General features: G+C 38.0%; 2 protein-coding genes across 2 annotated transcripts; both read left to right on the forward strand.

Moving 5' to 3' along the window:
- The first annotated feature begins 6,835 nt into the window (after nt 1-6,835).
- LOC129247862 (uncharacterized) lies at nt 6,836-7,892 on the forward strand. The gene is made up of 3 exons (XM_054887219.1): nt 6,836-7,140; nt 7,340-7,590; nt 7,646-7,892. The coding sequence occupies exons 1-3, from the start codon at nt 6,899-6,901 to the stop codon at nt 7,834-7,836; spliced, it is 684 nt and encodes a 227-aa protein (XP_054743194.1). The 5' UTR covers nt 6,836-6,898; the 3' UTR covers nt 7,837-7,892.
- A 2,441-nt stretch (nt 7,893-10,333) lies between these two features.
- On the forward strand, nt 10,334-11,838 carry LOC129249104 (DNA damage-regulated autophagy modulator protein 1). Its single transcript, XM_054888737.1, has 4 exons — nt 10,334-10,488; nt 10,780-10,901; nt 10,984-11,371; nt 11,436-11,838. Exons 1-4 carry the CDS (start codon nt 10,424-10,426, stop codon nt 11,599-11,601), a joined length of 741 nt encoding a protein of 246 aa, XP_054744712.1. The 5' UTR covers nt 10,334-10,423; the 3' UTR covers nt 11,602-11,838.
- Nucleotides 11,839-14,481: the final 2,643 nt, after the last annotated feature.

Below are 14,481 nucleotides of genomic sequence, written 5' to 3' on the forward strand. Positions count from 1 at the left end.
CTTCGTGAATAATCGCGGTTCCTTTTTTCTGACACAGATTTCTGTAATTCTGGGTCGTCCTATCCTTCGTGAACACTGGGGGTTCCACTAGAGCACCATTTTAGCGATGTCATTATTTTCCTTTTCGCAAAGTGTGCCCAATCCAACATCATTGCCGGCGTTTAATCTCGACATTACCAGGTTCTAGCATTGTTAGTGCTAGTAGATTGTCATTCGTCGAAGACATTCGTTTACAAAGAATTGCATACGCTGGCAAACTCTCTCAGTGACTTTCCAAGAGGACGACAGTCGGTTCTACGTAACCGGAACGGCCCGGATTTATATCCGGCCAAGGACTGTCACTTCAGCAGCATTTCTCGTGTCGGCATGGGGAATGTTTATGCTGCTAAAACAACAACAGGGCCGTTTTTACACTCGTATTTAAAATTGTTTATTTAGTACGTCTATTAGTATTTCGAGTAAAGTCCAAATTTTGCTCAATTTATAATAACTTGACCTGGCTTTGTTTATACTGTTGGATACGTCACTTTCAGTACCTCCATCTACCCAGATAGCAAAACTCGCTAAAATCTACTTCAACAGTCGGTATCAGCAGAGTTTACAACCAGCGGCGTGATATTGTTAGTTTCACATGGCATTAATTTAGTTTTTGCAATGTTTATTTTCAGGTCTTTGGTTTTTGCATTAGCCATTAATTTTTCAAATTTTAATCGAATACCAACAGATGTGAAACTCATATGTCGTCTGCGTAACCTAGATCTCCAACCTTTTGGAACAGCCGCCATTGAATGCCAACTGGTGCTTTGCGATTTGTTTTCTCTAATATAGAATCCAGTATTGCGATAAATACTCGGAGGATGGTTCCATGTGTAGAAGTCCACGCAAGTGGGGAAAGTTACTGATCGTCACTTGGGAGTGGCCAGGACGATTCTTCTACATATGGTTCAAGCAGCTCACAACGTCCGGGATTAGCCCACGTATCCTCTGGTTAGCTTTCGAACACCCGTTCGGGAGTGAGCTAACGTGAGAAGGCGAAGCATCCCAGCATAGCTGGTTGTGCGCTGGGTTTGGGACCCGCCACTTAAAAATCCCCCCCAATGAAAACAGCAACAAAGCCTCGGATGAGAACTTCCAACACTGATGACGACCCCTGCAAACGAAATAAGGAATACGATTTGAGGGCATGCACCAGGAATGTCCGGTCCCTTAATGGGGAAGGTGCCTCTGCCCGGCTGGTTGATGTCCTCGTAAGAGCAAAGGCTGACATCACTGCCATTCAAGAGATGCGATGGACGGGGCAAGGCAAGAAAACCATAGGACCTTGCGACGTCTACTACAGCTGCCATGTAAAGGAGCGCAAATTCGGTGTCGGATTTGTTGTGGGAGAGAGACTTCGTCGCCAAGTACTGTCGTTCACTCCGGTGGACGAGCGTCTCGCAATAATCCGCATCAAAGCACGTTTTTTTAACATATCGCTAATTTGCGCCCACGCCCCGACGGAAGAGAAGGACGATGCGACCAAAGATTCCTTCTATGAGCGCTTGGAGCGTTCGTATGAGCACTGCCCCCGCCACGACATAAAAATCGTGATTGGCGACTTCAACGCCAGGGTGGGCAAGGAAGGAATTTTTGGTCCCACAGCCGGAAAATTCAGCCTGCACAACGAAACATCCGGTAACGGACAGAGGCTGATCGACTTCGCCGGGGCCCGAAACATGGTAGTCTGCAGCACCAGATTCCAGCATAAAAAGATACACCAAGCTACCTGGCTGTCTCCTGATCGAAAAACGCGAAACCAGATCGATCATGTTGTGATAGATGGAAGACACGCTTCTAGTGTATTAGATGTACGTACGATCCGAGGACCCAACATTGACTCGGATCATTACCTTGTTGCAGCCAAACTGCGCACACGCCTCTGTGCAGCAAAAAACGTACATCTACCTACGCAAAGAATGTTCGACATCGAAAAGCTGCAATCACAACAGACAGCCAGAAGATTCGCCACTCGACTCTCACTCCTGCTCTCAGAGAGCACTTCCCAACAAACCGGCATGCACGAGCAATGGAGCAACATTTCTCGTTCCCTACGTACCGCCGCCGAAGAAGAAATCGGATTCCGGCGAGCCCGAAAAAACAATTGGTACGACGAGGAATGTCATGCTGCCGCAGAAAGAAAGGATGCCGCCTATAGAGCTACGCTGCGATCGGGCGCAACGCGAGCCATGTGGGATCGCTACAGAGAGCTGAAAAAGGAAGAGAGACGTATTATCCGACAGAAGAAACGAGAGGCCGAAATACGTGAGTGCGAAGAGCTTGAGATGCTGGCCAACAGGAACAACGCCCGAAAATTCTACCAGAAAGTTCGGCGGCTTACAGAAGGTTTTAAGACCGGGGCGTTTTCCTGTAAGAACAAAGACGGCGATCTGGTGACTGACGTACAGAGCAATCTTAAATTATGGAGGGAACACTTCTCGAACCTGTTAAACAGTGACAGCTGCGCATGTCGTAGAGAATGTGAAGATCCCGATACCCCAATCGATGACGACGGAATTGTAGTTCCGTTACCCGACCATGACGAGGTGAGAATAGCAATATCACGGCTAAAGAACAACAAAGCCGCGGGCGCCGACGGACTGCCGGCTGAGCTATTCAAACATGGCGGCGAGGAGCTGGTAAGGTGCATGCATCAGCTCCTATGCAAAATATGGTCGGATGAAAGCATGCCTGCCGATTGGAATTTAAGTGTGCTCTGCCCAATCCATAAGAAGGGCGATCCTGCAATTTGTGCCAATTACCGCGGGATAAGTCTTCTAAATATCGCCTATAAGGTTCTAGCGAGCGTATTGTGTGAAAGGCTGAAGCCCACCGTCAACCAACTGATTGGACCTTATCAGTGTGGCTTCAGACCTGGAAAGTCTACCATCGACCAAATATTCTCAATACGCCAAATCTTGGAAAAGACCCATGAAAGGAGAATCGACACACACCACCTTTTCGTCGACTTCAAAGCTGCATTCGACAGTACGGAAAGGAGTTACCTGTATGCCGCGATGTCTGAATTTGGTATCCCCGCAAAACTAATACGGCTATGTAAGATGACGTTGCTCAACACCAGCAGCGCCGTCAGAATTGGGAAGGACCTCTCCGAGCCGTTTGATACCAAACGAGGTTTCAGACAGGGTGACTCGCTGTCGTGTGACTTCTTTAACCTGATGTTGGAGAGCATCGTACGAGCCGCAGAACTTAATCGCTCAGGCACAATTTTTTATAAGAGCGTACAATTGTTGGCGTATGCCGATGATATTGACATCATCGGCCTTAACAACCGCGCAGTTAGTTCTGCCTTCTCCAAACTGGATAAAGAGGCAAAGCGAATGGGTTTGGTGGTGAACGAGGACAAAACGAAGTACCTCCTGTCTTCAAACAAACAGTCGGCGCACTCGCGTATCGGCTCCCACGTCACTGTAGACAGTTATAATTTCGAGGTTGTAAAAGACTTCGTTTATTTAGGAACCAGCATTAACACCGATAACAATGTCAGCCTTGAAATCCAACGTAGAATCTCTCTTGCCAACAAGTGCTACTTCGGACTAAGTAGGCAACTGAGCAGTAAAGTCCTCTCTCGACGAACAAAACTAACACTCTACAAGACTCTCATCATGCCCGTCCTGACGTATGGCGCAGAAGCTTGGACGATGACAACATCCGATGAAGCGACGCTTGGAGTGCTCGAGAGAAAGATTCTGCGTAAGATTTTTGGACCTTTGCACGTTGGCAACGGCGAATATCGCAGACGATGGAACGATGAGCTGTATGAGCTTTACGACGACATAGACATAGCGCAGCGAATAAAGATCCAGCGGCTACGTTGGCTGGGTCATGTCGTCCGAATGGATACAAACGCTCCGGCTTTGAAAGTATTCGATGCGGTACCAGCTGGTGGTAGTAGAGGAAGAGGAAGGCCTCCTCTGCGTTGGAAAGATCAGGTGGAGAAGGACTTGGCTTCACTTGGTGTGTCCAATTGGCGCCGGTTAGCACGAGAAAGAAACGACTGGCGCGCTTTGTTAAACTCGGCCAAAATCGCGTAAGCGGTTATCGCGCCAATTAAGAAGAAGATTGCGATAAATAAAACAGGCGAGAGGACGCATCCTTGACTTACATCATTTACCCGAAAAAATTTTTTCACTTTACTTACCTTTGAAACGAGCTCTGCATTCAGCATTATTGTAGAGCTGGCGTATCATCTCAATGATTTTTCTAGGCACACCAAAATGACGAAGGGCATTCCATGTAGCGTTTTTTTTAATAGTGTCAAAAAATGTATAGCGCGATTCAGCTAATTTTAAGAATATATTAAGTGAAGTAAAATGTGAGCAGCGTTTTTCGTTTCGCTTAATTGGATGTAACTTCATATTTGCTAATATCAGACCGTTTAACGGCTCGCAGCGAATTTCAAAATCTGCTGATGTAATCGGGGTTATGCAGCGGTTTTTTTTTACGAAAAAACTGAAATTATGTTGGTGATATACGAACACAAATTAACACAGTCTTCGCCCATTTTGCTTCGTTATCATCTATTGTACACAAACCGCTGTTATATGTCTTATAACGTCAGCATATCCGCTGATTCCTTCAAATTCGCTGAGAGCCAATTAACGGATCGATGTTGGCTACACCTTTGCAATCTGTGAAAGGTGTGAAATGCCAGGGCATATGCGTCAAATCTGAAATACTCCGATAAGTCCTTTTCGTACCCGCGTATTTGTGCACAAGGGTATTATAGCTTTGTTCACATTATGGAATCGAGATACATATAGGCAAATATATGTATACCCAAATGTTCAGAATGATGAGTCGATTTAGTCATGTCTATTCGTCCGTCTGTCTATCCGTATGCTTAATAACTCGAGCAAATAACTCAAGCACAATAACTCACGAACTAATGAATAGAATATCATGAAATTTTAAGGTTAGTACTAAGTAACGGCCTCGGTAGTCTAGCGTAAGTGCACTAGCCTGCCATCCCAGAGGTTGTGGGTTCGAATCCCACGTAAAGCACGGTTCTCGCACTTTTCCAAACTTACCTACTTTCCTAATTTCTATGAAAAAAATATATATATTAGTTTCTCAACCCCAACAACCTTATCCTTCCAATCCTTACTCCTGCACAAAAAGTAAGTGCATTACTTACATTGTGGCTGCTAAAACAAGCCAAAAAGTAAAGAAAAAAGTCACAGTTACACATTGCATCAGTGGCGCTAGCAAGAGGAAGCAGGCAATCGCGGTAATAGCGCAGACACACTAAATTTAGCGAAGTTCTCAACCATCTGTGTGATCCTTCTGCCAGAAAAATTTTACACACAGATGGCGCTTCAAGCAGTAAAAAGGCGTTGTTCCTAAGCAACGACAGGTGAGCATTCCCGCTACTTAGGATTGGTAGCGGCAGGCTAATCACCTACCCTGTCAGAAAGCAAATAGATTAACGAAACCAACGCAAGACTGCGTATTGTCAAGGCCCCATGCTCCCGAGTGGAGTGAACAAGGAAAAAAAAACTAGCTGAAAAAGGGGTGAACGCAATAAACTAGTGCGATCTATGAGTTAGGTCCGGGACTTTTCAGCCATGTTAGTAGGTCTAAATGAAACTGAGTACCCAAATTAAATATTACTTTTTATCATATTAAATGTAATTTTGTATTGAAAATAGGCGAAATAGGTCAACAACTATACACATCTCCAATATAACGGTAACTTTCAAAAAATAACAAAAAAGCGGTATATGTATTTGAAATGAAACAAAATTACGCAAATTTGGTACAAATAACCCAAAATATTGTAATAAATATGAGGCAAGCACCTACTTTTGGGTATCTCGGTAATGACTCAGCAAAATTCCCTCAAACTTAGTACACTTACTGCAGGCCACCTAATTTATATCCGACAATAATTATTAATATCGCTTCACGCCCACTCTTTATATCATAAAATTAAATTTTCTTCCCTCCCTCTGATATATATATATATATATATATATATATATATATATAATTGCCGCTTACACCTCTTTTGGGTGTTTGGCCGAGCTCCTCCTCCAATATGTGGCGTTCGTCTTGATGTTGTTCCACAAATGGCAGGACCTACAGTTTCAAGCCGACTCCGAACGGCAGATATTTTTATGAGGAGCTTTTTCATGGCAGAAATACACTCGAAGGTTTGCCATTGCCTGCCGAGGGGCGATAACTATTAGAAAAAAACTTTTTTTTCGTTTTGGTCTTTCGTCGAGATACGACTCTACGTTCTCTCTGAATTCCGAACGAAAGTAACGCACCAATCCATTCAGCTGCGACGACCGCCCTCTGATGTTACAAGCTATAAATCTCATTGGCCATGAGTTTGTTCGATTTCGAAAATTAACAACCAACGCAAACTAAATTTTATTAAAATGTGCGTGTTAAGCTCATTCCGGACCGAATTTACGTGTCCTTACTTAATTAACTTTCTGTTTATTTGATCATATTTTTTTTTATTTTTGCAAAACGCATGTCTATAATAAAAACAGAATATTTATTCTAAATTTTTACTCTACAATGTATTTTATTGAACTTAAAATCGTTCGTGGATCGAAGTTCAAAGTAATTATTATCTGATTTTTTTCATCGATCTACATAAATGACTATTTGCTTACATATCAGTTTTTATTTTTTTGTTTGTTTCTTGCAAGGAATACTAAAAGTACGTTGCAGAAAATGCTAATGTAATGGCACTGGCATCCCTATCCGATATTTATAAGTCGAGTGGTAAATTACCGATTGTTGTTGTTGTAGCACTTGTTGTCGGTATAAGCTGCTCATCTTTAACAAAAACATTATATCGGCGAAACAAAACAAAGTTGAGAAGATGAAAGTTGAAAAATTAAGGCGGAATTTCTGGATTTCCGCAGAAATCGAATGTATGTTAAATTTGTTGCGTGAAGTGTACAACGTGCAAGGAACCACTGCAACGACAAATTACACTTTTATCCTAATTGCTAATAAGATGAGAAAACGAGGATTCCCCAACAAATCGGCTGCACAGATACGTCGGAAATGGTTCCAAATGAAGTCGGCTTATTTGTGTTACAAGCGTGGTAATACCGAGAGGTCAGTATGATAGATAGCATATCTATGTATATAGAAGGATTGAGGTAAAGTTTACTGTTTAAAATAAAATCAAGTCAAACTATAAATGTGTGTGTAAATAAAATAAATCCTACATTGTATGTTCTATGCTATGCTGCCAGATGTGAACGCTACCTTTAAATACTTTTTAATGATTAAAAATTTTATCATGTTTTTGAAGATTGCTTTTAATACCTGAAAAATTCCGACCAACAATAGCAGAATTCGTGGACAAAGAAGTTAAGATACATACCTATTCAGAGTTACCAGCGTCTCCAACATCACCACCAGCGCCTCCGCCACCAGTTGTCGCGGCACCGGCCCCACCACCAGCACCAGCGCCAGTGCCAGTGCAAACACCTCCAGCTACCATTACCAGCAACGCAAATTATAAGATGAGAGATACTTCCAATGTTGCAAAACCATCACTGAGTATGTATTTCTGAAAATATAGAAAATTTGTAAATAATAATATTTCTTATGACAGGTTTCGGCAAAAATCTTTACAGGGATAGTAGATTTGATGATTTTCTCTCTCGTGTAAAGCAAACACACAAAATCATAAATAATGATTTTGCTAATATGCAGAAAATTCTAATGGATTTCGAACATGAATGCCAGTCCGAGAGAGACGCTAAATTAATACAATTTATTAAAAATACTAAATATAATTTCTAAAAGAAAAACAAAGGAATAAACAAATATAAGACTAGTTATTAAAATCAAAAAGTGAAGCCGTCTGACTAAAAACTTAAATATAGGGTTTTTCAGTAAGAGCGCTTCAATTTTTGAACTTTTTTGAATAAAACACAAACGGTTTGACTTTTTTAACTAATTTTTTTTTTATTATCGAGTTTGAACATATACATTTAAGTATGAAATTCGATTTCTTTTGCATAAATCGGCCGAAATTCCAGCAATTTCGCGTTCAATATTGGCTCTGAGCTCACAAATCGTCGCCGGCTTGTTACTGTAGACCAATGACTTCACATAACCCCAAAACGGGACGGCTTGTTAAATGGACCGTAAAATGGCCGTAATGCTCTTAAAGTAGCAGAAACAGAACGATTATTTTCATAAAAAATTTGCACGATTTGCAATCGTTGCTCAAGTGTGTAGCGTTCCATGATGAAATGTATACTAATGAAGTTTACAAATGACAAGCGAAAAATAAAAAATATTGCGTCGTTCGCCCTCCCTATCGGAAAAAAGTTGAAGCGCACCTATTAAAAAACCCTATATTTTGTAGAAAATAAGAGAAATTCGGGCAGGTTCGAGTGCAGTTGGAAACTTCAATGAAATTCACTCGAAAGTGAATTACAGGACCTGCCCGATTTCCTTGATTAGCAGGTTGTTGTTGTTGTAGCAGCATAAATATTCTCCATATATATACGGGAAATGCTGCTGAAGTAACAGTCCTTGGCCGGATATAAATCCGCGTCGTTCCGGTTATGTAGAACCGACTGTCATGGGTTTTGATTCGCAGATCGAAAAAGCTGCCTTGGCAATCAATTTTTGTTGTAAATGGCTGCGCTGAAATGGTAAGGGTGTTATTCTCTTGACGTCTACCCAAAGACCCTCTACGCAAGAAGAAAATTATTATAAAAACTGTGTACGATACATATGTAATTATGTATGAACCGCTAGCTTTTTTTTTTTTTTTTGTTTTTTTTTTTAGACGCTTCCAATTATTGCAATGCTGGAAAGATTTATAAGCAACCAAATTGAATGAATTCCGACCAATATATAAACATTAAATGAAAGGTGCTATCTAATTTTTTACAAAGTGTTTTAGAAAGGCAAATTAAAAAAAGAAAAAATATACAGAATTAATATTAAGCTGTTTTACATTTTTTCTTTTAGTTTTAGAAAATTCTTAACAGAAATTCTTAACAACAATAAATTTTTGATTGTTTTACTGCACTTTCGATAAAAGTTCACAACTTCAACTTTGAATTCTCCGGCTTTTTTGCGTACAGTTTTTATCAGCATAAAAAGCCAACGTGCACGTCTGTAAGTGTTTGGACGAGCTCCTCCTCCTATTAGTGGTGTGTGTCTTGAGGTTCCACAAATGGAGGCACCTTCAGTTTTAAGCCGACTTTGAATGGCATATATTTTTTTTGAAGAGCTTTATACGCTCGGAGGTTTGCCATTGCCTGCCGATGCACAACAGCTATTATAAAAAAAATTTTCTTCATTTCGATGTTTCATGTACGGGGATTCGAACCTATGCGCTCCCAAATGGTAGCCACGCACTAACCTCCATTTGGCTATGGCGGCCGCCATTAATTGAAATAAATAATATGCCGTTCTAAAAAAATCTTTTTTTAGTTTTAAAAAGATCTAAAACTAAATACAAGATTTTTTTAATTTGTTTACTACCTACTTGCGTACAGATTTACTTGAACTTGACCTATGAATTTTTCTAACTTTTTCCGTACGTTTTTAATAAGCATGAAAGCCAACTTTTTTTTATAATTTTACCATATCGCACTTGTTACGTTAAAGCGTAACAACTCAAAATTTCCAAATTTTAGTTTTTTGCAAGAAAACAATGTACAGTGGTCATCTCTACCCACTGTAAAAATCGTTCAGTGATTTGTCTAGTATTTCGTTAAAAAAACCGTCATGACTCTCCCTTTGTTTTCAGAATGACTTCTTTGACTTTCTCATTACATTTTTAGTTGTCTCCAAGTGTTTGAACAAATTTGTGTCACATAAAGTGTAACATTTTGAATTGTGCCTGTTTACAACCAAACGGTTTGTTTAAGTTTGTTTAAGTTACGGGTTATTTTTTCAGTTAAACAGAGACAACTCAAAATAACACCACTAAGTGTATAAAAAAATTTCAGGAAAAGAGTAACAACTCAAAAATTTGTTATTTTAGCGCAACTACTAAACAAATAAGAATGAAACAACCGTTATATTGTTTTTAATGATATTTTCGTGCAATTACATATTTTTTCCTTGTAATATATTATTAATATTTACGGAAACAGTTTTTCGTCTCTACTGAAAATGTTCAGATTTTGAGTTGTTACGCTTTAACGTAACAAGTGCGATATGTTCAATAAAAATTAATAAAGAATCGAATTTTTATTCCTACAATTCTAGTACTTACAAAACAGAGTGGCAGCTCGATTTTAGTTCCATATCTATGTTCTTGGCAACTCTATTGGATATTATTATTTTTCTGATCAGAATAAACAAGACTGCAGATTTAGTTGACTTTTATCTTCTCATTACTGATAAAATATCCTGGAAAATGTCATATATATATCTTTTCCCGGTCGCAGTTTTTTTACTGTTTCAGATTACATTTCTAGGAACGTAAGTAATTTTTTACTAAAAGCACTTAATGGAAATGCGTTGCAAGTTTTTGTTAAGTCGATTTGTATAAACATTAGCGAAATTGATTTTGTTATAAAATCTAATTATATGAATCATATTTTATCGGTATACTCGTATATCAAATGCATTCACAAAATAATAAAACAGTTGGGTGGGGCATAACATGAAACATCTGCTGTAAATTTATACACATCAGTCCACTTGTCCTTATCTTTTATCATGCATTGCTTTTCTATTTTTTACATAAATTGATTTTGTTTTGTCTTTTAGTTATATCGCTGCTGTTCTTCAGGGTCACGTAGTGCCCACAGTGCCATATATCAGTGATGATGCCACATATTCCCCAGAAAGTTGCGTATTTGGGCAGCTGATAAATTTTGGCAGCATCCTATGTAAGTGAGAATACGTATATATGTATACATATCTATGATAACGTTATCGAATTATTCTGCCTTAATTCATGATTGCTTCCAGTGGGCATCACAATTTATATACGATACCGACAAATTCAGCAACTATACAGTCATCATCCCGATTTGGGCTCTTTACTACTGCATTACAATAAGATTGCATTTTGGTTTGGATTAACTTCTTGTTTGGGCATAAGCATTGTTGGAAACTTTCAGGAAACTAATGTACGCATCGTACACTTTACCGGTGCATTTTGTTGCTTTGGCTGTGGCACAGTATTCTTTTGGTTGCAGGCATTAATTACGTACATGGTTTATCCGATTGCAAGTACGAAATTATACGCTCACATTCGTTTGGGAATGTCCATTTGCTGCACCGTTCTATTCATATTGATCGCCGTTACTGGGGTTATGTCACATATTCTTTTCAAAGGCGAAAATCCTAGGCAATGGTAACGAAAGGCTAACGGTAACGAAGAATTCTGTAGATTTGATATTTAAATTAATTCTTTATAGGTATCCTTCGGATGGTGGCTGGTATTTCCACGTAATAAGCTCAATATCGGAGTGGATTATGGCTACTATCTTCTGTTTCTATATTTTGACCTTTACGGAGGAGTTTCGCGATGTTAGACTTGATCATCCGGAATTGACGTTGATCTCATATTCAATAACTTTGTAAAAATTCCAAATGAACTTATTTATATCATTGAATTTTCCTGTTTTCCCAAAACAAACATCGACGAATATATAGTATGTATATTTTAAGAACTAAAACTCAAAAATAATATGTGCTATGTATTTCCAAAGATATATAAAGGTGCTGTGATAAATTATGTTTTCTTGGATTTAAATATTATCCAGCAAATATGACCTTATTTTAATGATAAAATATAACTAATTTGATTGAATTCTGGTATATTGAAGTTCGGCGAAAGAAAAAGCCTTAAATTTTAATGGCCATCATGAACATAAGAATTTAATAATTATTATTGTAGTAAACTTTTTGGGATTGATTAGTAAAAATAGTTCCTTTTTTCGTTTCCGACGGTATGTCCTGTATTTTGTAATTAAAAACTATAAGGTAATGAAATGAACTTAATGAGGTAATGAAATGAACTTTAAGTAATTTTTGTTTGCTAATCATGTGTATGTACTTAGTATAATACCTACTTATATAATATACGTACAAGTAATAAATTTGTTTTATCCCATGAATTCACAGATGTATGATTCTCTTCGACTTTCGTGCGAACAAGATTGCGTTTGCGATGGGTTGTGTTTGGCCGCAGTGACTCTGCTCGGTGTTCCACTAAGACAACATCTAGCGGTAGGGGTGCATCAACCTAAACAAGGCGCTTAATCTGTAGTACGATACGAATAGTAATTGCGATATGAAAGAAAATTTTGATGAAAGAATATTTCATTTCAAAATAAGTTTGATAGAAACTTATTTTTGACGTGATAACATCTTATAATTCGATTTAGCGGGCTGCACACACGAAAAAATGTGTCGTTACCTAGCTCATTAGTGTTACCTTGCTCATTTGTCGTTACCTTGCTCATTGCCGTTACCTTGAATGAACTGCAAGCGAAAGCGCGGAACGAACAAAGCAAACGAACGGCAACGTTCGACATCTTGCTCTCTCCTATTTAAGTGAGCGTATACATATATGTATGTATATGCGCATATGTACATATATAATATAAATTCACGTATTTGTATTTGCATATGCCTTCTTATTGATTATTATTAATTTGATTTACTTGAAGAATTTAAAATAAAACCAAGTTTGTTAATAATACCTGTTGTTTTAATTTTATTATTATTAATTTTTTTATTATATATGAAGGAAAAAATGTATGGTAATATTTACCATATACATACCTTATAAGATATGTTGTATACTAATATATGTATATAAACATGCATATACATATACAATTTCGCGCAATTTTCAAAAAGAACAAATCTATATGTAAAGATGCATACAAGTCATATGGACATATCAAATATACGAATCTATTCCGTACGCAAGCAAATGTAAGCTAATGTGCTTGAACTGCAAGCGAGAGCGCGGAACGAACGACAAAGAGCACAATCGGCCCCCGCGTTCGGCAACGTTCGACATCTGGCTCTGTCCTACTTGAGTGAGCATATATATGTATGTATATGCGCATATGTAGGTATATAAATTCACATACTTGTATTTGCATATGCCTTCTTCCTGTGTGCATGGTAATGAACCATTTCTCTGTTGAGAATAGGACGGTGATAGAAAAAGTAGGAAATGAAAGGGAGTGTTTCGAGTGTAAAGTGTCTTGAAAAAGGCAAATCGATGATGGTGCCTCTTAGTGTTGTTGACTTATTAACGTCTGATGCACAATCGAAATTGAAGATATCTTTCATGAATTTGATAAATGTTTCGTCATTTTTCACGTTTGTGTAAATGTAACTTGACCTATTCCATTGCAATTCCATTTACCTCCTCCTCTATATCCATACAAAATATCTATCAAACAAATAAAATTAAAATTTTGTTTTGAAAAGCGCAACCATTCCATCAATATTTTCTTATGACGTTGTCACGTTAAACTATCGTCAGTAAACCGACTTTACAGCAGAGTGCGTAGAGCGCTCAAAATTCGCTCCTACTCTTTCAAGCTATCACCAAAAGCAATGCAACTCATACAAAATATTCTCTGAGTAAATCATTGAGAGGATCTATCTTGCGCAAACTCCTCAAACACTTTTATTACTCATTTGTTTGTATACAAAGAGTGCTCGTCGTTCTGTGAGCATTCGTTTTGTTTTCATCCTCCGAGTTTTGTAAATGATGCGCTCTTTATTTGAGCTCAAGTTTATATGAATTTATCAATGATAAGTAATTTGATATTCAATATTGTCCCTTTTGGCATTGCTCGATTATAAATATGCATTTCAAGCATACCCTAACCAATTTCTGCTTTATTTAATGAAAGTAATACTTTGCGAGAATAGTGAAGTTTATTTCATTTATTTTTTTTAAATATAAATAATAAATAAAACTTATATGAAAATAAACATTTCAAAGAAAGAAAGTAAAAGAAAATTCATAAAAGTTGAGGTCCATTGAATTTAATGAAAGTCGATTAAATATATTATTTAAGACTGATCCACGTTCGGTTTGTCAAAATCTGTACTTTTGAATAAACTTTCATTCAATTTGATAAATAGCTAGAAAATCTGCCCATTTTTTATACTTTTTATACTCGCAAAACACGTGCAAACGCAAACTAGCCACAAAAATGCTTTAATAAAAACTAACGGCGATAGAAATTCAAGTAGGAAAATGTGTCAATATAAAAGAGTGATAAAAAATGATGCTTTCAAAGAAAACTCACTGAGCATACAAAATGATTGCTATTGTTGAAGAGAGTTTATCATTTTTAAATTATCTGAGAGGAGAGAATAAGCTAGCGAACACTCAATTCGGTCGATGCTTTCAAAGAGCGCATGTTAAAAGAATTTCGAAAGAGGAATGTTAATAAATGATTTTTTCGTTCTTTCAAAAAATAACTG

The sequence above is a fragment of the Anastrepha obliqua genome, chromosome 5, assembly GCF_027943255.1.
Source record: "Anastrepha obliqua isolate idAnaObli1 chromosome 5, idAnaObli1_1.0, whole genome shotgun sequence".
NCBI lineage: Eukaryota > Metazoa > Arthropoda > Insecta > Diptera > Tephritidae > Anastrepha > Anastrepha obliqua.

Coding starts and splice junctions, on each gene's coding strand:
- LOC129249104 (XM_054888737.1), top strand. CDS start 10,424: ATGTCATATATATATCTTTTCCCGGTCGCAGTTTTTTTACTGTTTCAG. Junction 10,489..10,779: donor CAGATTACATTTCTAGGAAC/GTAAGTAATTTT, acceptor TTTGTCTTTTAG/TTATATCGCTGCTGTTCTTC. Junction 11,372..11,435: donor GGCGAAAATCCTAGGCAATG/GTAACGAAAGGC, acceptor AATTCTTTATAG/GTATCCTTCGGATGGTGGCT.
- LOC129247862 (XM_054887219.1), top strand. CDS start 6,899: ATGAAAGTTGAAAAATTAAGGCGGAATTTCTGGATTTCCGCAGAAATC. Junction 7,141..7,339: donor AAGCGTGGTAATACCGAGAG/GTCAGTATGATA, acceptor ATGTTTTTGAAG/ATTGCTTTTAATACCTGAAA. Junction 7,591..7,645: donor TGTTGCAAAACCATCACTGA/GTATGTATTTCT, acceptor TTCTTATGACAG/GTTTCGGCAAAAATCTTTAC.